The sequence below is a fragment of the Hemibagrus wyckioides genome, linkage group LG07, assembly GCF_019097595.1.
Source record: "Hemibagrus wyckioides isolate EC202008001 linkage group LG07, SWU_Hwy_1.0, whole genome shotgun sequence".
Taxonomy (NCBI): Eukaryota; Metazoa; Chordata; class Actinopteri; order Siluriformes; family Bagridae; genus Hemibagrus; species Hemibagrus wyckioides.
Window position 1 is genome coordinate 9097924 of NC_080716.1, and position 25737 is coordinate 9123660.

The following is a 25737-nucleotide window of genomic DNA, read 5'->3' on the forward strand; positions in this document are numbered from 1 at the left end:
CTGGAAGCATGAAGAAAATACTCAGACTCATACTGAAAATGAGTCTGATTTCCTGCTTTCACCATTCACATGCAACAATAAGCACACAGAAAGCTAAAAACGCCCTGGAAAAATGGCAGTAGACAAAGGTTTTCCCCTCAAAAACAATTTTCAGAATCATGGCAGAAAAATCCTCACAAAAGTGTGTTTTGAAATTTTCCCCGATCTCCATCCAAAACATTGAGCCCTGATGAGTCCACTATACAAGCTTTTTAGCCCATTCAGTCCTGGAATGAAACAGGAGAAATAAACAGTCATGACGGCACTGAGACGGAAGCCGAGGCTCATCAATAAGCATGACGCGCGGGCCTCAGAGGCGTGTGTGCAGCAGATAGTCCAGCCGTGCTCTGACCTGATGTATGTTTACATTCATTCTCAACACACCACTTCCTGTGGAGAAAGGCAGCCAGGGGGAGAAAAAGCGACAGCGTGAACAAGTGAGAAACAAGGCAGGATGCAGATGCAGAGTTGTGAACCACTGAGAGTGTAAAGGCTGTGCTGCAACTTGCTCACCTTCTTCCTTCTGTAAACGGCGTCATTTAACCATGCACAGACTTAACTTTACCTCATTTTATAACATGTCTCACAACCTTGCCTCTGAGGTCAAAAAAAGTGAGATAAGAGACTTAATGTGGGGACTGCTTGTACTCCAGAGAACGTCCTCAAACAAACTTATGAGAGACATAATGGAGTTTCAGAACAATGCAAGGTCTCCGGATACTTGCAGGTTGAGCTACAAACTATGAGGGTGGAGTGCAGTCATCGTTGTTGTCCCTCAACAAACCGCATATAAAACAGCTCCTCTTTCCAGACACACTCTTCTTTAAAATCTGATAGATTTAAAAAGCAACTAATAAGCTACTGTCCAAAACTGCTTCATAGATAAAATCTCAGTAATGCACACATCTCATCACAGTGGCATGCTTGAGGTCCTGTCAGTTTCTGCCCTTCTAATAGCACAGGGAATCACTGCAGAGCTGTTCAGACATGCAGTCTGTTTCCAAAAGTGGATCTTCTGACCAGCCTCAGCTCTTGGAAGAGCTTCACAAAGTCATCCAGTGTAACTGTAACAGTCAGCGTTTACATGCAAGCAAGTAATCTGTTAGAAATCAGGACTGATAGCTTAGCTGGATGTAAACACTTCAATCAAGCACACAGTTGAGCTTGATCCTATCAAAATTTCAATCATCTTGACTGGATTTGTGGAGATCTGAAATAATCTGGAATATAGTAAAAGTGTAGCCATGTAAACACTTGAATCTGATCATTTTCTAAACCGGATTCCAAACACCTTTGGTGTGAACGTGATGACAGACGCTATATACTTAATCTTTCTTCAGAAATATATATAATGCATGAGTAAATGAATATTTGAATCAGATTGCAACATTTAGGGTACATATAAACAGCACTTTCTGAATCTGTAGTCAGATTGAATTGATTCAGATTGACGTAAACTTGTGCATGTAAACATACCTAGTGTAAGATGCAGCAAAGAGCTTTAATTACTTATTACCTTTAGTAAAAGGAAGTCAAAACATCCTATATAGTCACTACGCTACATCATTCTGCAGGATGTAAAAACACACATCAGGGAAGCAGAGGGCAGAGGGTCGAGTCATTCAGTCTAGCCAAGACAGAAATACAAAGACATGGAGAAATTCACAAACACCTCATGTTACTCGCAACCAGCAATCCCAAATTCAATACTTTAAACAACTTCTCAACTGGGTAACGATGCAAATTCCATGGCAAATGTGAATCACATGACCATCATCTGTTCATCTTCTTAACAAATTAGAGATCAGATAATTCCCTTCCCTGTTTACATTTAGAGCATTTGCCGAACATATCCAGACTTGGAGACTTTAAAGCACTTCTGTATCAACGAATACATCGAAGCTGATTCAATGGGTCATGGACTAATAATACCATCAGTCTAAAAACTCTGTTGGGAGGAAATACTGCAAGAAAAACACACACATTACATTTTTAAGTGTTGGTTTAAGTAGTTGAGGAAGAGGCAGGTCTTTAGACATCGTTTGAATACCAGCCCGTGACTCAGTGAAGGGTCTGATAAGTGCTTTGTTTACCAAGTAAAAAGCTAAATCTAGAGAGACCCTGAATCACTGTTCCTCTTGCTTAGCATCAGAGTCTTTCACTCTCTCACTACTGATTGGTTGGCACTTATTTCCCATAATGTATCCCAAGCCTTAATAATAAAATCTATCCATTTACATATAGGGATTGCTCTCAGGTTCTTATTTACCTGAATGATGACAAAGATATTTCAGGGATTCAACCCAACAAGAGACTGGAGGTCTTTATCTGAGTGTGTGAGTGTTTGAATACAGCAGTATTCAGACAGAATATCTTACTAACACAAGACAGCTACTGTGAAGTGCAAAGTGAACGTGGAGTGATGGAGAATGGAGTAATGAGAAGTCGTAGAGAGAGACTGACAGAGTGGCCTAGCAGGTGTCCTCACCATCCAGCTAATCAGCATCTGAGTGACAGTAATCAGGACCATGGAGCAGAATGCTGCCATACTTGATCTCCTCATTACACACACATACTACTACAGTTGCCATGCCAACATCACAAAAAAAAAAAAAATCCCAGTAAGACGACGCCTACTTTAAGCCTCATGACACGGCCATGACCCTGGCTTTACTGACTGCGGCCTTTCTTAGAGAGGATTGTATATTTTATATATATATATATATATATATATATATATATATATATATATATATATATATATATATATATATATATATAAATGATCATCATATTTTATCTCAAAAGCAAGTTATGAGCGTGTTGTAAACGTTTTAACAGAACACACATGTTCGTCTCCGCAGCTGAAGCTCTTTTTTTTTATTTTTATTCCAGTCATATACCATAGAGATTCATGCATAAAAACATGATTTCATTTTCAAGCAGGAGAAACATAACATACAAAGTCATGCTCCTTGAGGAACTGACTGGCTGTGCTCTTCATTGAAAACATATGTTAGGTTCCATTCATTAGCTTCACGAGAGCATGAGGTCATTTTCTACGCTGAGGAGATGTTGAAAGAACCAACGCAAGACCGCCCCCCCCCACAAAAAAAAACCTTACCCACATAGCATGTAATGGAGGGGTGCACAGGTAAAAAATGTAAAAACAATATTAATGACAGCAAATTAGGGAATGTCTATATCATATCTGATGTACAATCTAAATGTAAGATGGCTTAATTTGTAAAATGCAAATGAAGACATTCAAGAGCTCCACAGCAACATTGTTTACTTGGGATGCACTGAAATTCCTGGTTTTGAGGATTCTGACCACTGGCTGAATAAATGATTATCGGTTTCTACAAAGGTGATTCACTGTTCATGCCAAGTACACTATACAGCCAAACGTTTTCGGTCACCTGACCATCACAACCATATGTGCCTTCTGAACATCAACCAGAACATCCAAGCTGGTCCCTCCATTGCTGTTATAATAACCTCCACTCTCCTGAGATTCATTCGGAAGTTCAATCAGCCACAGAAGCATTAGTGAGGAGGTCTGGGGTGCAGTTAGTCTTTCAGTTCATCCCAAAAGATCAATTGTTATTAGGGACCTGTGCAGGACACTCAAGTTCAACTCCATCTTTGGCAAACCATGGTGTTCACTTAGTGTACAGATGCAGGAACAGGTTTGATATTCTTCTAATAATTTCAGAAAGAGTGTATATACACCAATCAGGCATAACATTATGAGCAGTGACAGGTGAAGTGAATAACACTGATTATCTCCTCATCATGGCACCTGTTAGTGGGTGGGATATATTAGGCAGCAAGTGAACATTTTTTCCTCAAAGTTGATGTGTTAGAAGCAGGAAAAATGGACAAGTGTAAGGATTTGAGCGAGTTTGACGAAGGGCCAAATTGTGATGGCTAGAGGACTGGATCAGAGCATCTCCAAAACTGCAGCTCTTGTGGGGTGTTCCTGGTCTGCAGTGGTCAGTATTTATCAAAAGTGGTCCAATAAAGGAACAGTGGTGAACCGGTGACAGGGTCATGGGCGGCCAAGGCTCACTGATGCACGTGGGGAGTGAAGGCTGGCCGTGTGATCCGATCCAACAGACGAGCTACTGTTGCTCAAATTGCTGAAGAAGTTAATACTGGTTCTGATAGAAAGGTGTCAGAATACACAGTGCAAGATGGATCAAAGCTGTTTTGGCAGCAAAAGGGGGACCAACACAAAATTAGGCAGGTGGTCTGATTGGTATGAATTCACAGCATTTGGCTTACATCTTATTTTATAAAACTTAAACAGTTGCTCAACAACCCAAGGGTTGCAGCTTGGCAGTTGTGTGATTTGTGGGATCTGCAGTCCAACATCCTACCACTGAGGACACCATAATAGGTTTGATGCACCACATGGGATCCAGATTAATATGTAAGTACGACAAAACTCCAGGGGGCAAAAAGAAAATCATTACAGGTTCACTAATGTTAACTTTAGCCAAAGTGTTTGAAAGGTTAAAACTACATATTATGCAATACATGACCATGTGATCTGTGTTAAGACTTTTCAGCCAGGCTGAGTTTGGATCATCGATCCTTGACAAAGGTAACATGTGGAATTAATAGCAGTAATGGACAAATTAAGTGTCTGAGATATTATTTGTCTGGCGTACAATTAGGATCAGCTTCCAGATAAAAAAGAAAAAAAACAAAAACACACTACTTATTGATGTTTGCTAAAGAAAACTTGTCATTTGCCAGATGTAATGGCTTGGTGCGATGCAGATGTCAGGTGCTAGACGGATAACAGATTTCCAAAATCAGAAACACACGAGTGTGTGGAAACAGAGAGGAGTTATTTTCATATCATATCGAAATGAAAACTGAAATGAAAACTTTTGTCTGAAACCGAAATTCAGAACACTTCTGAAAAACCAGAACTGAAAACTCAGAACTGTTTTTTTTATAAATTCCTTTTTAATTCATCATCGTTATCATGGTTACCTAAATTATAATCATTCATTCTTCTCATGTTTTGCCAAAAAAAGCATTTAATTGCTCAATGCTAAATAAATAAAATAAATAAATAAGGCCCAATATTTTATACCATGTGACTCAAACACACAGCACTCAGACTTTAGACTGTAAAAAAAAAAACAAAAAAAACAAGTGCAGTTATGATATTATGAGTGATATAAAGTCAACAGAAAAAGCCATGAACTCACACATGATCTATTTTTCATAATTATGACAATGTCTTTCCTGACGTATTTATTGTAAGACTAAATCCCATTCTTCTTGTACTTGTCCTGGTTACATGAGTCAGTTCTGTAAACTGTGACATTTCTAATTGATATCATGTGGATCGGAAGTCAAACGTTTCGGAAATACGTGACAGGGAATACGTTCTCCGTTCTCCTTATTCCTCTTGTAAAGCTACCCACCAGCCAAGCAGAACAAAGAGGAGAGCAAACTGCCAGCATCGAGTTTTTAGAGAAGTCTCTGCCAGTCAGGGCTTTTATTAGAAGAGCTTCAGTAAGACCTGCACTCTCACTACAGATGTAGGTCAGCGGGGAACTGCACCCACCAGCCACCAGATGAAACACCACTCCCTCTCTCACTCTTTCCCTCTCCCTGCCTCTCTTTCTCCCTCTTTCCCTCTCGCTCCATGCCTCCCTTTCTCTCTACCTCCCTCCTTCTTTCTGTCTCTCTCCCTCTGTGTCTCTCTCGCTTTCTCTTTTTTTCCCCTCTCTCCTTCCTTTCTCTCTCTTTCTCTCTATCCCCCTGCCTCTCTCCTTCTTTCTCACTTTCTCCCTCTTTCCCACTATCCTTCTACCTCTTTCTCTCCCTCCCTTTCTCTCACTCTTTTTGCCTCTCTCCTTCTCTCTCACTCTTTCCCTCTGTCGCTTTCTCTTTTTTTTCCTCTCTCCTTCTCTCTCTCTCCCTCTCCTTCCTTTCTCTCTATCCCCCCGCCTCTCTCCTTCTTTCTCACTCTTTCTCCTTCTTTCCCACTATCCTTCTACCTCTTTCTCCCTCCCTTTCTCTCTCACTCTTTTTGCCTCTCTCCTTCTCTCTCACTCTTTCCCTCTCTCCTTCTCTCTCACTCTTTCCCTCTATCTCTTTCTTTCTCCCTGCCTCTTTCTCCCTCTTTCCCACTATCCTTCTATCACTTTCTCTCCCTCCCTTTCTCTCTCCCTGCCTCTCTTTCTCTATCACTCTTTTTGCCTCTCTCCTTCTTTCTCTCTCCCTCTCTCCCTCTCCTTCCTTCTTTCTCACTCTTCCCCCTCTATTTCTTGCTTTCTCTCTCTCTACCTCTCGATCTTTCCCTCTCTGCTTTTTTCTTTCTGTCCCTCTTTCCCTCTCCCTCTCTCACACGCATGCTCTCTCCCTGCCTTTCTTTCTCTTTCTAGCTCTCACCCTCCATCTCTACTTCTTTCTCATTCTTTCCCTCTCTCCTCCTTACTCACTCGTTCTCTATCTCCATCTCCCTCCCTCTATCTCTTCCTATATCTCTCTCTTCCTCTCTTTTTTCTCTCTCTCCCTCTCTCTCCTTCTTTCTCAATCTCTCCCTCTTTCCTTATGTCTCTATCACTCCCTTTCTTTCTCTCTCTCCCTTTCTCTCTCTCTCTCTCTCCTTCTCCCTGTCCTCTCTCTCTCCTTCCCTCTCTGCAAAAAAATGGCACACTTTAATGGCTGTGTGTGGAAAGTGGAGTGTTTAATTCCAAGAAAAGCGCTGAGGCTAGAGTTTATTGGCTGTTCTGAGTCAGAGCTGAAGAACCACTCCGCTAAGCTCCACAGCTCAAATCTGCCAAGAACGGAGTAAGCAACACATTTGTTTCTAACACTGACTACAAACTCATCACAACTGAGATTATCATCACGCAACGCTGAACTGAACTCAGAGCCCTTGTCAGAATCAACACGGCTAACGCATGCCAAAGCATCTGCAGGCCTGCGGAACAAAACACAGGGTTCTGGAGAGAAAACGAGAAAAAGAGCAGCTCTCTCTTTTTAATGATGCCGTGTTTATTACGTATCCATAGCAGCGGATGTTCTGATACTCGGCCCAGAATGCTTGGTACTTCTTTAGTCCTAAAGATTTTACGGGCTCCGCTAAACTTTAAATCATAAACCACACGCTCCCACACACACACACATACACACACACACATACACACACACACACACACACACACACACACACACATACACACACACACACACATACACACACACACACACACACACAAAAGTCAGGTGGGGATTCCCCAGGAAGTTGAGGAAAGCCAGTGCATACCTGGGAAGAAAATTCTGGATGAACCGCTTATACTTCCCCAAACACCTGATTACATAAATAAATGCCTCCATCAGGCTGAGAATCTTTAAAAAAAAAACTGATTTTCTAGGCATAAATACATCCCAGTGTAGATATGATGTATTCTATAAATATCTTTCTCGCCTACCATGAGGAAAGCCCAGGTTCGATTCCCAGCCACTGGATGCAGTGCCGGTCCCAAGCCCGGATAAAAATGGGAGGGTTGCGTCAGGAAGGGCATCCGGCATAAAACCTGTGCCAAGTTGGTTTGAGGACCAGTTGGTCCGCTGTGGTGACCCCTCACACGTAGGGAGCAGCCGAAAGATCGACAACAACATTCATATTTTTGTTAAAGATAAAAGGTCTTCAACAGGACTGAGAATCCCGGGAGATCAGATTTGAAGGACAAATTAAGACCACGTTCATGAACATGTTGATGTATTCACTGCATCCTTAGTAACTGCCTGGTCAGGGGTCATGGTGGTTTGTGTAGATTATGCGGAATCTCATCCAAGCCAATTCTTTTAAAAATTTCCAGTTGGAAGTTACGATCAAATGTTAACCGTGTGAACTTCTTATGAACTGGAATAATTTATGTGAGCTTGAGGAAATGTCAGAGCCAGCATTTACACGCCATGCTGACAGTGCTGGCATTTCTTCCTCTGTTTGTTTTTTTAATGTTTCCAAGGCTCAAAATTTGATTTGGGGAAGAAAAAAGAGAGAGAGAGAGAGAGAAAAAAAGTTATATACAGATAAGGTTAGATATAGATGAGGAGACACTACTTAAGATTTTTCAGAAAGAATAAATAAATAAATAAATAAATAAATAAAACAACTAGCCAGATGTGGAGCTTATGACATCAGCATTCTTTATTCATTCTCAAGTCCAACCCTCAAACCAAAAATTAGAACAAGACATAAGTAGGTCAAGTCTTACCACACTCTCTCACTCACTCGCGCGCGCTCTCTCTCTCTCTCTCTCTCTCTCTCTCTCTCTCTCTCTCTCTCTCTCTCTCTCTCTCTCTCTCTCTCTCTCTCTGTGTTAGCGCCTAACATAAACAGATTAGCTCATTTCACATGATGTGAATGACTAACTCTGGAACGGCGTGTGGTGTGTCCGACAGAAAAGTGCCTCAGAAGAGATCAAGCACAGCGACAGTCAGGAGAAGAGCTGCGTGTTCTCCTGACCGAATCGCATTTTTTAAGCCAGCAGCGTCCCGAGGAAGCCGAGCTCAGGCTAGGGCGGAGATGGGACGAGCTGCAGCACTCGAGATTCCACAGGAAATGTGTCCCAAAGGAATGCTTCATGCAGTCCTCAGCCTTTTCCTGAGAAACCATCAATTACATAACCAGCGAGTCCCAGAAGCCCGGAATCACAAATACAAGTTTGGAAAGTGCACTGAGCAAACAATATCATCTCTCTCCTGTAGTACACAGGTCAAGTCTGGTTTCGACATTTATTTATAAAAAATAAAATAAATAAATAAATAAAAAAAAGAAGGGATGAGGAAATATACAAACAAAGCATCTCATGTTTATAATACTTTATACCTCTTTTTTAAAAAAAAAAGAAGATATTTTTTATATTATTTTATACCAACAAAGTAAAAGTTGAACAAAAAGTCATTAATTATTTGAATTTTTATTTACTTGTATTTTTATTTCAACAAAATGAAGCACTAGCTTATTGCTCAGTCCCTCCAGGATTTCCAGGAATTTTTTTGTGCCCAATTATTTATATTTATATATATATATATATATATATATATATATATATATATATATATATATATATATATATATATATATATATTTTAATAAAAATCTAAGATGCAACAGAGTTTTTGTGCTTTCCCCCCCCCCACACAAATTGGTGAAATTGCAAGCACAGGATCTATATTTGGTGTGTCACATGACCTAAATAGAATCTGTGGCTATTCTAGCTCCTCTAAATATCACAGAGTATTGTAAGATTCCATTGCACGGCGCTGTGGTGAGTGTTGTGGTGGAAGTGGTAACTCTGACGCCTCGCAGCTACAGTCCCGGGTTCGATCCCGAGCTCATGTGACTGACTGTGTGTGTAGATTATGTTCTTCCCTTGTCTCTGTGGGTTGCTTCAGGGTGCTCTGGTTTTCTCACACCTCCCAAAAACTGTTTACATGGAACTGATGGTGCCATGAGCTGTGTATTATTCCTGCCTCACACCTAGTGCTCATGGGATACATTCTTGAGCCCCTCCAGATGAATGAATGTTTTCACAATATAATAAAACAAATCGCCATAACAACTTTACTACATCGAACTGAAGGCTCGTACCGACACTCGACATCCCAGTGGTGTGTCCTACACACAGTGGCGTTATTTCATTTTCACGACCATCAGCTTTCATACGAGTGGCTTGAAAGCCTCAGGTGACCAACACAACATAGCAAACGGCAGCCTGGCAGGACGACACCCTGTGCCAGTGACATGACAATAAGGTGAGAATGAGTCAACATGCTTTACACACACATACACACGCTTTGGCACTGCACAAAAAGCCAAACTGTGTCCATTAATGAGGCACTTAAACCCGGTGTGTTCTCATGCTGCTGCAGTGTGGCTCACATTTCTCATTAAGATCATTCCCAATAGCAACCATTCCAGACAGACAGACAAATGGATAGACAAATAGATAGACAGACAGATGGCTAGACAGACAGATAGACAGGCATATGTACAGATAAATAGACAGACAGACAGATAGACAGATATAGACAGGCAGATAGAAAAACAGATAGACTCTCAGATAGACAGGCAGATAGACAGACAGGAAGATAGATAGACAGGCAGATAGACAGAGAGTCAGATAAACAGACAGAGACAGACAGATGGACAGGCATACAGGCAGATAGACAGACTGGCAGATAGACAGAGACAGATAGACTGGCAGATAGACAGAGACAGATAGACTGGCAGATAGATAGACAGGCAGACAGGTAGGTAGATAGACAGGCAGATAGATAGATAAATAGATAGATAGATAGATAGATAGATAGATAGATAGATAGATAGATAGATAGATAGACAGACAGACAGACAGACAGACAGACAGACAGGCAGATAGACCGACCAGCAGATAGGCAGATAGACAGATAAACTGGCAGATAGATAGACAGATAGACTGACAGATAGACAGACAGATAGACAGATCGTCAGATGAACACTGACTTGTTCTTAAGTGTCCACATCACCTAGGACTAGAACTAACAATGTCCCCAAATCTTTCAAGACATACTGTGGCTAGTATACAAACTAAACAATCTTATCCGCACAGCTATCCAAAGCGCTGAACATGTCAAACAGAATTTATTCCTTACACAAGCTCTTGTTCAAAGACCCAACAGTTGTTCTCTTACAGTCAAGAGACTTAAACTTCTAACCATCTTGTCACTAATAAATACCGAACCAGAAGACTGGTTATGGTGCGTTTATCCTGCTTCACCCCGTCTACTAGGCCCTAACCTCCACCTCGAATTTTAGACTACACTCATGTTTTTGTCCCCGAGTGTAGACCAAGGCACACAAACGAGCCAGGCCGTGACAGCTCTTGAATGACAAGCATGCACCAAACACACACTTCAGTCACAGCTGAATGCAGCTCTGTCTGCTATTATTGTGCTGACAAAGGAAGCAGCAAAGCCCGCTGGGTCTGCGCAGGCCGAGCGCTCGAGGGACAGTGATGCAGCAATCAGGCAGAATGATAGGTGGACTCTAGAGAGATTTATAAAAAAAAAAAAAAAAAGGGGGCTCACATCTGTTCAACAGTCTCTTTCCATAAATTATACATAATACCACACACATCTGTATAAGAGGGATTGTTTGTGTAAAAATAAAAAAGTGCTGATGCAATAGAAATTCTTGCTCTGCTCTAATGGTTTGTTTAAGGTCAACTAACAGTGTGTTATTTTTCTAGCTATTGTGCACAGATGGGAAAAAGGGTAAAATGTTGGGTTAAAAATAGTGGGAAAAGGAATGCAAATGACTAAAATCACTAATGATATTTTGTAAAAACAAAAGAGACTTGGGGAGACCGACAGATAGATCGATAGACAGACACAATGTGGGTATCAGTTGGAGAGCTATGATTAAAACAGGTTTATTATATAGACACATGGCCTCAAAAAATCCTCCGATTTCCAAACTGGCTCCAAATCAATAGCTGGAGATCAGATCCATCATAAAAATCGGTCACTGGAGAGATTTATCACAGCTGGAGTGGGAAAGAAGGGAGTCCTGTGTGACTGAACATGCAAGAACAAACAAAGTGAATAATCCTGGAAACACTAAGTTTATTCCAAAACACACACACACACACACACGTCTTCATAGATCAAAACACTTCATATTTTTTGAAGCTTATCTATTCAGTAAAAGCAGAGAGATCATGTGATACACTATACAAAATATATCTAGTGTCAGTATAATACAAACCCTGCTCATTTACATCCACCTCCCTCCCTCCCTCTTTCCCAGTCTCTCTCCCTCCCTCCCCCTCAATCACTCACTCACTCACTCTTCCCCACTCTCTCTCTCTCTCTCTCCTACTCACTCAATCTCTCTTTCCCACTCACTCTCTCTTTTCCTCTCTTACTCTCTCTCCCACTTTTTCCCCCCTCTCTCTCTCTCTCTCTCTCACACACTCACTCACTCTCTCTTCCCCACTCACCCACTCTCTCTCTCTCTCACACACTCACTCACTCTCTCTTCCCCACTCTTCTCCACTCACTCACTCACTCTCTCTCTCTTCCCCACTCACTCTTTCTCTTTCTTTCTCTTCCTCTCACTCACTCCCACTTTTTCCCCACTTGCTCACTCTCTTTTTCCCTCTCTTTCCCACTCATGCTCTCTCTTTCCCACTCTTTCTCTCTCTCTCTCTCTCTCTCTCTCTCTCTCTGTGCCATGTGTGTAATGTGACCTTCCAAACATTTCTAATTTGCATCTCTTTTTAGCTTCATCAGCCATTCCTTTGCTTTTAGTTAGTTAAATGGAAGAACACCACAGAGACAACAGTTTGCTAATATCGATCTTGCTCAAATATCTCTAATATAAAGATCATTTCCTGAGTAATCATCAAGGCCAAATGAGTAAGCTTTGAATTATTTTTTTTTTGTCTGTAGAGAAAACAAGTTTTGTCTGAAAATGTGTCAAATCTAACATTTTACAAATAGGCTAATTTGAGGGGTTTTGAAGATTATCAAGTGGTTCAGAATGCTGTTTCTTTCCTTTATCCTGCTGCACCAAATAACAGAAGCAAAAAGGAAAGTCTGTGTCAGCACACCAACACCATCTGTAGACACCATTTTTCTGGAAAGGCAAAAAAAATGACAGTGCCAAAGGATAAAGTGTAACTAAAATAACAACAGAATTCATTGCCTTGGAAGACGAACTGTTTTCTGTTGTCTAGGATATTAAATTTAATAGGTTAATGGAGTACACCGAGACTCTATTCAAGCCTTCCCAAACGTTTTGCAGTCTTGGGATGCCTTTAACTGTAGTTTTGGTTTTCAGCGTGCTGGAAAAACAGTGCTCCTTCATAATTATTGGAACGACCAATTATGTTGTTTTTATTTGTTTTGTTTTTTTCGGTGCACTGAAGGTGTTTGGGTTTTAGATGAAAAGATGGATATGAGACGAGTGACAGGAATTTCAGCTTCATAACAGTTAGATCATGGTACCTTTGTTTAATTTCTAAGTGAACAAAAGTATCGGAACAGATCCTCGTAGGCAAATTAAATTTCTCCTAATATTCTGCTGTATATTACAATAACTGCTTCAATCCAGAAAGCCACTGACTTCATCACAAATGAAGAACGCACCAGTTCGGTGCTTTTCCAGGCTTGTACCACAGCTTCTTTCAGTTGTTTTAGGGTTTTCTCCAGTCTCCTCCTCAGGAGGTGAAATGCTTCTCATTTGAGGTTAAGCTCTGATGATTGACTTAAACCTTCATTTTTGCCCCAGATGAAGTGCTTTGGTGTGCTGGCAGTGTGTTTTGGGACGTCGTCTTGAAGTTCCTGCCAATCAGACTGAATGCATTTCTCTGAAAATAAGCAGAATGTTTTTGTAGACTTCTGAATACATTCTGCTGCTACCATCATGTTACATCATCATTAAAGATTAGTGAGAATGTTCCAGGAGCAGCCATGCAAGCCCAAACCATGATACTACCTCTGCTATGTTTCACAGATGAGTGATCCAGTCTTGAATCATGATCAGATCCTTTCTTTCTCCACACTTTGGCCTTTCCATCGCTTTGATAGAGGTCTTGGTTCCAGAATCTCTATTTCTTTGTGAATTTCAACTTGGCCTACAGTTTCTTACTACTGCTGAGTGGTCTCTATATTTCTGCTCCCAAAGTCAAATGTCAAATGGTTATGGTGTATTGTGATACCCTCACCCCTGCTCTGTGGAGGTTATGGGTGAGGTCACTGACTGGTTTTGGGGTTTTTCTTCACAGACCTTGCATGACAATGTTTACACGTCATCTCCTGCTGGTGTTTTCCTCTGCTGTGACCTGTTCCATACCTGGTTTTCAGTACATGAGTGATCTCTTTCTTCTTCAGGACACTGCTGTATTGGTTATGTCCAGTGCTTGTGCATGGTCTCTTAGCGACTTTTCAGGTTTAAGATTTTGCTCTTCTTCCATAGACAGCTCTCTGGTCTTCATGTTGGTTTATCCTTATTAACAACAAATGCACTTTTGACAGGTGAAACCCAGTAGACATTCAGAATAATTCATTGCAATCTAACAGAATATACCTGGATAACAGGGAGCACCAGTCAGTCATGTGTTCCAATATTTTTTGATCACTTGAAAAATGGGTGGATTTAAACAAAAAGTGCCACGTTCCAAGTTGTTTAATGTGGTTAGATGCAAATATCCGTAAATGAAGGCTGTAAATCTGATCTCTCTGCTCATATGCAAACACAAATGTCTTTAGCATATACCAAAAACAAAAAGCACTGTGCTTGCCATTCCAATACATTCGGAGGAGACTGTACCCTCTACCCACTGTGCTAGCAAAGTATGTAGAGCGGTGGTTTTAAAAGACTATTAGCTAAAGTGGAAGTGCTGAGTGCCAGGCACATATTGCTTTCTGTTAATGAGGAGCTCCTATTCTCAATCATAATGCAACTTAAAGCAGCTAATGGCGTAGTCTATTAGCGCTTAATGGCATAGAGATCTATTAACATTCGAAGGCTGTGTCCTTGCTCTAATGCAGCGCTGCTTAAATGCTCAAATATCCACTGACTAGCTGCATGGAGCAAACATCTGTTCCTGGGCATTAGGGATAGGCATCTCCAGGAACAGTGTGTGTGAATCACTGCTTTTCTGATGCCAAATGGAGCCTGTGCATCTCACAAAGTCAGTCAGAATGTATTTGACTTTCACATTTCATTTACTTAAGACTACAACAACAAAACAAAACTGCCTACAGGGACATAATCCAACCTACTTAGAACAGTTTTAAATCGGGTGCGATTGAGTGAGTATGTGAAGTCTGTACTATTTGCTGCAGTGCAGAATATTTCAGCATGTCCCTGTAGCAGAGATTTAGGCAGGGCCCATATCACTGAGGGACCGTGCACACAGTCGCTCTGCAGACGGAGGATTATCAACTCTGGCAGCATTCCCTCCGAGGACTTCCTCTCACCCCGGCGCTTTAAGCGAACCGCGTACATCCAATAACGGCAGCAAAGTGCCGCTCAGATGGAAAATATAACAGGAGGCTTTTCCATTCAGAGTTCATTCAGCTTTAAGAATATGAAAGAAAAGCGTTAGTGAAAGGGGTGAACGAGTACGGCGACTCCCGTCTATGCTCTGCCATGTTTTCAGCAGGCTGTCTATACATCGACAGTGCCATCTGTTCCTCGTATTCATACGGGAGAACTGGGAATGCGAGCAATGCCATGGAAACTATTATCACGCACGGTACGAGGGATTAGGACAGAAAGAACAGACAGAATGGGGCCGGAACAGATGGAGGTCGAGACGAGCAGGAACAGAAGAAACGGCCAGGTGTAGCGTCCAACAAGTCTTGAGACAGGGACAAGGACTAAAACATTTGTAGACGCAATGATTAATAATGACAAAACAATAAAGGCAACTTTCATCAAATATACTACACCAAACTGCACTATATCCTGAGATCTACATTTACATTGTCCAGAGCGACATACAAAAGTGCTTTGAAGTCTCTATCGGTGAATACATCAACACTGGTTCACTAGGTCACAGACTAAGGATATCATCAGACTAAAACTTTGTTGAGAGGAAATGTAGAACAATTTTTTTAAACACATAAAGCAAACAAAGCGCTAGTTAAAGTGTTTCAGGAAGAGGTAGGTCTTCACCCGTCGTTTGAAGATAGCCAGTGAGTCAGCTGTCAGGACATCTAGGGGAAGTTCATTCCACCAACTCGGTGGAATATCAGAAGAGAGTCTTGATGTATAATAACATTGTACCCTTGAGAGATGGTGGGACCGGTTGAGCAGTGCTAGTAGATCTAAGGTAGCGTGGTGGAGAGCGTGGACTGATCAATTCATTTTCTAGCAGTCTATGTAACTATCTAATTAACAGAAGGGTAGTGGTGGTTATAAAGCATAAACCAGGAATGCTGGGTGTAAGGTGGGCACCGTGCACACACACACACCATTAAACCAGGAGCAATCCAATCTTCATCAATCCACTTAACTGGCATGTTTTTAGAAGGTGGGAGGTGGAAACCTGTGTAGAAAACATGGACAGGAACTCCACAGACACCTCAGGATAGATCTAGGAGGCTGTGAGCCAACACTGGTGCCCAAGTAACACTTATGGGGCCATTTAAAATGCTGTGATTGGTTGCAACGCCACTGAAGCCATCACCATAATCACTAGCTCTAATCTCAATAAGTAATCTAATAGTGATGCTCCAGGCTGAATGCATCTAATTGAACTTCAATACAAAATAACAGAATACACTGTGTTTACAAGCAATGAAAAAAACCCTTTCAGATTGCTGATACTCTGTACCGGATCAGTGTGTCCCCTGCTTGTTTTGATGTTAGTGAAAGCAAAGCAGCCAGAAAAAGGAGGGAGGGAGAGAGAGCGAGAGAACAGAACTGCATGGGGACACCCAAAGCAAAAAACAAGGCTGACTCATCCACGTGACTGTGCCATGACTCCAAGAGCAAATCTGTTTTACATATTTACACACGTGCTGTTATCACAAGTTGCATGACCCAAAAGAAAGAGTGCAAGCGGTTGTTAAGTATTTGAGAATGCGCAACAAGGAATGGCGTGCTGTTATAGGAAAATAATCAACGATGGCTTGGTGTATGGACCCATAACTTCCCATAACGTTTCATTGCTCTTATATCACACCACATCAAACTAATTCTGCATTTACAGTTGAATTGTCCTTGGTACAGCTATAAATATTTGTTCTCAACAACCTCTTTTAAGTTAATTTAAGCAAAAATGCAGCTTATGTTGCTGAGAAACTGGAAAGCCTGAAAAGATAAAGCTACGGCTTTCCTTTGGCCCCGATATCGGACAAACCTTCCATAAATGGTATATAAATATATTTTTAAATCTGATTACGTGGAGTAGCTCCTAAGACAAATATCTCCAACAGAAAAACCCTGTTGTCAGGAGATCACAAGTTCAAACACCAATATAAGGAGCCAGAGGAGCAAATAAAATGGCCGTGCGGTCAGACTGTAAAGAACAGCATACTCAGTTGACACCAGCGAGTCATGTGGATCTGTGAGTTTGTGTATGAGGAAGAGGGCAGAGTGTTTCCTCAGAGTGTGTTCAGCAGCCTGTAGTGATCCGGCTCTTGTCCTTTATCCTCCCTGGTTGGTATCTGACTGTTATATGATGGAGGAGAGCGGGAGGATGGTTGGGAATTGGTAGGTGAGCAAATTCGAGAGAAAACTGAGTGGATGGGGGAAATAATATCAGTGGTGCACCTTCTGACCACATCAGAACCAAGCATTCAGCAGCATGCATGGCGTATAAAATCATGATCCCGGATACAGCACTGTGATTCAAAAAACAAAACAAAAAAGGGAGTCTGCCAAATTTCACCCTCTGACTGCTCATCTGAAACACTGGCTCTGTGAAAGGCGAGTCATTGTGGTCTCCCTGCATGCCAGTGAAAGATAAGCCACCTGCTAACAAGGATAAGGACCTGACAGACTGCACACAGGAGAAACCAAATACCACCATATGGAACTCAAAACCGACTAAAAAAAAAGACTCTACAGAGTGACTAAGCACCAAAACCATCATGGAGAATCACGGAAAAAAATAATACGCAAAAGCCTTCCAGGGAACATCTGTTTAGTGTGTACCGACACCAAAAATTAAAATACTTGAAGCCACAATGCAGCGCGCAATCGATCCGGACTTTCAACCACAGACGCTGAGAAAATGACATTATCTGTATTGGTTGTACCACAAAAAGTAGCGTGGCTAGACAGGACCTGAGTGAAGCCAAGCTAGCCTGAACCACAATCTGAATACGTCCTGCATGATATAGTCCCACTATTTAAGTGGATTTTGAAGTGCTAACATTGCTAACAGGAAAATTATAGCAGGCAAAACTGAATTTTACCACAAAAAAACCTAGTATATATTTGCTATTTTTTCCAAACGTGTGCCAAGCAACAGTAAAAAAAAAAAAAAAACAGAGAGGCAAATACCCGGTGCGAGCATTACTTATTAATGAACCTATTTTTAAAGAGAGACCACAGTCCCGCCCACTTGTTTACTGTCGACTCACAAGATGGAGGCTCACGAATTCACAGAATCCAAAGTTCACCTGTGTAAGACCTGTGCCCTTTCCCCTTCAGTGAGTTGGTATTTCTCCTGGAGGAACTTGAATTAGTGTTTACTTTTTTTTTTGTGTTCAGCTGATTCCCATACAGCTGGACCGTAAATATTGGCGCCCCTGTTTTGTCCTAATCCTCAGTGGACTATTAGCCTACATGCCCTGGATAGTTGACGGTATCACCCATAGTGCACTGTAAAATCCTGTCTGAACCGGTTTCTGAACCAAATACCACACTGCATAGAGATATAAAGTCAGATCTGCTATGGAATTCAAACTGTATTTAGCAACTACCGGTATTTAACAGTGTTGTGTCAATTTCATACGTCTGTATTTCTATGGTTTGCTTGGTTATTTATAACATTCAATTGTTTATCCACAAGCAGGTCAGGAAACTATGTTTCCGGGAACAGTCTTTAAATAAGTTAACGGAGGCTGGTGTCTGCCCCCACGGCTGCCCCATGCGGTGCTCTTCTACATTCTACACACAACAGTCGAAATAGTAAACAGTTAACTTAGCGAGGAGTGAGGGAGTGATATTAGACACAGCATGCTGGAGCCAGCCATGTGATCTAAAGCAATAAATCATTGAAGATGATGTAATATGACAAGCTTGTTTTTTTCCTCCCTTATTACTAGGATGAGGATGAGGATGAGGATGAGTCATTTGAGCGGAGCACCATCCAAATCACCAGACATCTTTATCCCCTCATCTGTTTGGGTTTCGTTCATTTTGTAGAATTCTAACATTTTTCATCATGACTCACTGAGGGTTTAATTTCACTATGTTTAGCTCTGAGAATGAGAAGACAGAATATGAGCGTTAGAAAGGACTGCTTGTTGTAAATATAAAACAAGTAGGGTAATTTAATATATATATATATATATATATATATATATCAGGAGAGATCCAGAGATTGTGTGTGTATCTATTTCCATAGCTATCATTTACATTATTAATATTAATATTAGAAATAAAAATGTTTAAGAATGTCCTTGCTATAAGGTGGCTTACAGCCTTGCTGGTCAGATGTCTGGTGTGAAGGCAATGTTCTTCACCCTGAGATATATTTAAACAATTCATTTCTCACATTTATATCTGTATATATTTTGATTTAAACCAGAATCTTGTCCTCAGCAGCTAGCGTTGCCACATACTAAGGGGAAAAAAAACAAAACAAAATGTAATGATACCAAAAGTAATAAAACGAACGTAAGTCATGAAGAAACCTGCTGTGAAAAGCCTCAGAGTTGGATGTTGACTTGGCTGCGTTTTTCCTGGACAGGCAACGCAATCATTACTGATGTCAACTACAACGTCTGGATCAACAACTGCTGCAACAAATCAGCAAGCTCTCTGGCATGTAAGGTTTCTGTGTTCATATTTAACTTTGTTATACTGGCCAAGCACAACAACGAAAAAGGTAGTTCCCAAACAAACTTGGAGCAACTCAGCCTGATCCTGAAAGGCGAGGTGTTGGTGGGAAAGAGATCGGAGTGTGAAGCTGGATGAGAATTAAATATCAGTAGAATCAGTGTGATATCCACATCAGCCCTCAGCCACACGAACAAGTCTGTTTACAAATTGTCACGGTAACCTAGTTCTTCCTGATTATGCTAGTTTCCTCCTTTCCTAGTAATTCTTTCTGCATTTTAGTCATCAAGCAGTTCCTGATTTCTTGATCAGAGAAATTAACGCAAATTCCAGCATATTCTGAGGAGCTAGCAATGTTTCCGCAGATTTTGGCCAAGATACGTCATGTGACATATACAAACATCACCACAACATGAGCAGAGCTATCACAGAAAGTCATTACATACGTGTCTGCACTGATAGGAGAAGAATCTCGTGATTGCAATTTCACCAATTCAAGCAGTTTTCTACAACAGAAGCAATCAAAAATTTGCATTATAAATTTTTGGGAGAAAAAAAATCAAGTCAAAACTGGAACATGGAAATCTGCAAAATCGTGGAGGGACTGACCAAATCCAAATGAAAACCATTCTAGTTAGATTTTAGAAAAGGATTACTTTCTACATTATGTAATAAATGAATGCCTTTATTATAATACAGCCTTCATCTTTTCTTATTTCTCACTGTCTTTTAATATGTTCTAGTCTTCGTAGTTTTTGATCTGTTTTTAAAACGGGCGATTGTCATCTCTCGAGGATCAGCGCTGAGTAAGTGTTAGACGTCACTGATATTTGATTGCGATTACAACATTAGGGAGTAATCACAGCTACAGTGGTCTTGTAGTTTAAGTTCCACCCAGTGAACCTTTAAGTCAATAATTTTTCATGAACTGCACCATAACGTCAGCAAGGTGTTTAATATAGCATTCACATTTTAGTCATGTGACAGTTTAAGGAAATAAAACTATTTTTGTGAAGTGAGATATGTATTCTGATATATATTTCTTTATAAACGTTAACTAAACTGTCGTTTGCTTCAACGTCACCAGCGTGTGATAAAGAGTAAAATTTACTACTGTTGAGAAAAATCTACTACTCTGAAAAAAGCTTGAATAATATTTCTGCATCTGCCCATCCTTATTTCACTTCAATTCTTCTTCGTCTACCTCTAGCAAATACAAGCTCTGCCACTGAAGGATAAATCCAGCTTTATCACAGCAGTGACAGAAAGGGACACCAAACCCAGGTCCAAGCCTGCTGGCAGATGGGCAGTGGCCCCATCGCACTGCTCAGACAGTGTGGAAAAAGGGCCCTGTGCTTTTGTCCTTACAGGTCAGGTGTGTACTGGCCCATGTGAAAGTAGGTTAATCTCTTCTCTGCCTCGTTCCCTCCACACTTCTGGAATCGCTTCTCAGGGGAATAACCTCTTCCTGCCTGTTACACAAGCTGTCAAGTTATTCTTAGAGCATCACAAATCTCAACTCCTCAAAGCACTTTCTGTGAAAACCGACACGACTTTCTATGCAAGTGTTCTGCTCTTTGTGTAACAGTGACGTCCAAGCGTCGTTCCCAAGACTAATCTTCCATTCAATAAACTGAGCAAAGAATTTAGAGCAACTGAAATGATATAAATGTATAAAAAAAAGGAGCCATGATACAGTAACCTTAAAGAAAACAGTGTTTAGATCAGGAAAGAGAAAGAATAAAGGCTACATGCGGGTTTTCCCCAGTCTCCCTGCCACTTTCCAATCACATGCTCATGAATAAACATAACATGCAGGCAACTAGGTCATGGAAACCACTGGCCCATCTGTCTTCATTTAGTTTCTACTGCATTTGCTGTTATTGACTAATGAACTGAGGAAGATCTCGTTACAACAAAACTTGTACGCAAGGTTGCATCCCGAAAAAAATACAGCTTTTAACCCTAGCAATGCCAGGTTAATGTATACAAACCCAAACACACCTACAGAACAGGTAGAGATCATAATTCAATTTCCCATAATAGAAAAACAAAACAAAAAAATGACCAGGGACTAGGATAGGTCCTGAAACATACCGTGAGCAAGCCAAGAGTTTTGGTGTTGCCTCGTCAACAATGAAACCTGACCTTTCAAGAAACAGGTTATGGTTGAAGAATAATTATAGTTCTTACCATAGGTTAAGGTTTAATCTATGGCCCTATCTGAAAACACCTCCCTGAAAAGGAACAACCCTCAGCCATCCGAAGAACAAATGGAAATAAATTTATTAAAAAAAGATCTTTGGCTTGTTCCTTTGCGGAAATCTCTACATGGCAACCTAAAATACAGTGTTTATCAGAAAAAAGTTTCAATATACGAATCTAGAAAATTCAACAATTTGTTCTATGAGTCTAGAGTTTATATCAAATCAAACACGGCTTGGACTGAACCTGAATTTAATCCCAAGGCCTACGTTGAGAGGTTTTTGTACAATCAGAAAATACAGGTTACTTCCGTCACACATTCGGACTATACCACGGATGATCTAGATCGATTTTATGAAAAGATTTATAAAGCAAATGAATCAGGAAAAGAATCAAACTGATCAGAATTGATTATAAAGGACAGGTGTCGAAATAATTCAGCAATTTATATGTTTAAACATAAGGTGGTCTGACTGAACTTAAACAGTCACATTGATCAGAAGGTAATAAACTGAACCTTGTCGTTGTTGTAGATTTGCATCATGCTTTATGAGATCTACACACTAGTTTGTACTACGGATCAAAAGACGAGTATGAGACTGATGTACAGTAACATCTGCTTTAATTTCTAACTCTGAGTTGTCCATCATTCGGTGGACTAAACACAACAACTCACCTGAGCATACATCTAGAGACAAATGTACTATCATCTTCATCATCTTTTTTTTTTTTACATTTTAAATTGTATTCAGTTATAACAAAACATGATCCTCAATGAAGCACCAAACCTATAATGCCTAGATGTTGCTCATCATCCTGCTCATATCTGAACCATCACCAAAAATAAAATAAAATAAATCCAGGCAGGATCAGAGCTCATGGAGTTTTGTTCCTCAACATGGCGGTGGGAATAATAAACCTGAGCAACAACAGTACAGCAGCCTTTTACCCTGAGCTGACAAACCGTTATTCCAGTGGAGGCGATCATCTAGCGCGCGCACACACACACACACACACACACACACACACACACTGCAGGCTTTAATTCCTTTAATATGTGTAGCTCATCAACAAATAAAGGACACACCCTCCACTCCATCCGCATCAAAAAAAAAATTTATTTGGAAACGCACACAGAACCGGAAATCTGACTGGACCGTGTGTGTTTGATTGGTCAGTCCCTCTGCATGCATGCCGGACCTCATCAGTGTGTGTTGCACCAGCAAATGCTTTGTATCCCCAAGCTTTTACAGCGAGACTCGTGTGTTTTAGGCGCCAGCATTAGTAGTCTAACCCGGCTTTCTTCATCATTTCCCCTTACAGCAGTAAGGAGGCACATTAATGAGGATGCGCGAGGCCCTTACCTCCTCCAGCACGCTGACCGTGTTCCTGCAGCTCTGTAAGCGGGTGGTGAAACTCGAGGTGGTCGGGGAGTTGTAATCCTCCGTGGTCTCCGACAGAAATTCGGACACCGAGATCTGGTCCGGCATCCTTGCGCACGCGTAAAGACGGAGGAGACAATTTTATATCAGAGATGCAGCACCATTAATTATCACAGACAAGCTGGTTACGGCACCACGGCGGACCCAAACCCCGGCTTTATCCTCGGATGCGTGTGTGCGCGCGCGTGTGTGTGTGTGTGTGTGTGTGTGCTCCGTCCTCAGGGAGGGTCGGTCGATCCGCATGTGATTTCCACCTCCTTCCCTTTCTCCTTCTCTCCTTCTCTCTCTCTCTGCTCTGATCGCTCTCTTGTATCTGAGTCTAATCAGAAACGACGGGACGCTTCAGACATTCCACAAACCGCCGATACAATGAGCTAACAATCCCGTCTTTGGTATTGTTATTTTTTTAAAATAAATAAATATATATATATATTTATATAGTGATCAGTATTTCAATGGCCCGTGTAGCGGTTTCATTCTGTTTTCTCCCCCCTTTCTCTTTTCCTCCGCTTTCCTCTCCGTCCGCTCTCTCTGACATGAGCGCATGCACGGAGCTGGAGCCCCGCCCACCGCGGAAAGAAGGAAACCGTCCGCGCATGCGCCGCCGCCTTCATACTCACTTGTACTACCGAGTATGTCATAGTATTTCTTGTACACTTTCAGGACGACACAAAAACTAGTGCTTGGATGTAGCCGTACTCTCTGCCGATGAAGAACTTAAACTACGTTCGACAACAAGCTTTGTTCATTTACTGCATGTTTATCTGCCTGTCTCGCTCGTGTAAACAGCTGCACGTGCACTAAAATGATAAGCCACTGATGACTGCATTAGATTCATCTCATTGCTCAGACACAGTGACATAATAATAATAATAATAATAATAATAATAATAATCATCATCATCATCATCATCATCATCATGACTAATTATGTAATCATATTACAAAGTAATGCATGTAAACAGACATACACAGGCTAATAGAAACACACCAAAAATAATAATAACGCATCGCTTTATTTCTAAAGAATTGTGATTTTCTTTTGGTCCTATACTGGACCAATCACAGCCCCAGTATCCTCCAGGTTTACGATTGCATGCACAGGAGATCTGCAGGCTTTTCTGCAAAATGGCGCAAGAGTCTCAAATTTCATTAAATTCCTGCTTTTTTTATATCTGAAAAGACTTATTCTATTCTATTCGAGCAGCTAGACTAATCTGAATAGGCTTAGATGTTATGTGTTACAGATGTTCAACTCACCGGCTCCATAAGGAGTCTCTGGAAGAAAAGCTGGACAAGCGTGAGGATGAGGCCCTCATGACTTTAGTGGTCACCTCAATAAAAGTGCCTGGGATCAGATAGATAGCAAGTTATTTGAGCCTATCGGTGGACAAAAAAAATGTACTGGTCAGTAAAAAGAAAAGACACAAAGAGACAAAAGGTTCTTGAAAACACCGATAACATGTAAGAAAGTTAATAATAACCGGACACTTTGCTTTCTGAAACTTTAAATAACAGTAGCCTACACTAAAACAACTACATATATACATTCATACACATATACAGTCTCTCATCTGTGTAAAAATGTATATAAATATATACATTTCCCACACTAGAGAGAAAACCACGCCTAGTAACTCACCGAGAGCGCCGCGGTTTCACCCCCTGTGAGTAGTAGTTTTATAAGTACGCGTAAATCACAGTGTACATTATCAAACCTCAGCTTTCTCAACGCCACCATATTCACTTCATTTTGCACCACTCATAAAGCAAAAAAAAAGCAGCAATTAATAAAATCCCATAACGGACAGGTCGCGGTTAGGATCCTTTACACAGCCGGAATGTGCGCATTGATCTCCATCTGGAGCTGGCGAGGCGAGCCGCTTGGACAGGAAGCGAGGAAGCCGGCCATGTGGGTCTGAGCTGGGTCGGGAAATGGGGGGGGTTAACACGGACCATGTCCTAAAACACACACATTACCTTACCACTAAATAAACACCGTGTCCTAAAAGCCGCGGGATAAATAAGATCACAACACGGAGTTCTTATTTCAGCCCTAACATGCGTCTGCGTTTTAAGGTATTTTGTTGGACTGCACTATTTTTGGTAAACTTCTTGCAGCAGTGCATGAGCTACAGATTTTCCCTTAGGATTATGTTTACTATTTAAAAAGAAAACACACACATATTTGTAAGCCCTACATTTAGTGGATTTCTGTTTATTAATCGACTCACTGGTGTAAAAAATAACACGTTTGAGACATGGAGCTGCTCGAGTTTAGTGTCCTGTTTAGTTATTGGAAGAACAATACCCCTAAACCCTCAACACCTCAAACCCTGGACTGCACCATTTTGAGTTTTTCTTTAATGCATTTATCCAAAGAAACCTTGAGTCCATGGACTAGGGTGTCTGACCGTCCTAAGATCCAGTTACCAATGACAATATGACCACTCTGAGATCATTTCATCATAAAATGTCATTTTGAGACCCAAAGTA

General features: G+C 41.0%; 1 protein-coding gene across 5 annotated transcripts in view; it reads right to left on the minus strand.

Moving 5' to 3' along the window:
• Positions 1 to 25129, minus strand: part of asap1a (ArfGAP with SH3 domain, ankyrin repeat and PH domain 1a) — a 75085-nt gene extending 49956 nt beyond the window's left edge. The window contains exons 1-3 of one of the 5 annotated variants that reach the window (XM_058394620.1): positions 24884 to 25129; positions 24502 to 24589; positions 23164 to 23290 (exon numbers count right to left, since the gene is read on the minus strand). In XM_058394620.1, the coding sequence (XP_058250603.1) occupies positions 23164 to 23290; positions 24502 to 24560 (186 nt within the window). In that variant the 5' untranslated portion in view covers positions 24561 to 24589; positions 24884 to 25129. Of the gene's footprint in view, positions 1 to 22475; positions 22602 to 23163; positions 23291 to 24501; positions 24622 to 24883 lie in introns of those variants that run through there. The other 4 variants (XM_058394618.1, XM_058394619.1, XM_058394623.1 and 1 more) reach the window with 4 other exon arrangements.
• Between the last annotated feature and the right edge of the window lie 608 nt (positions 25130 to 25737).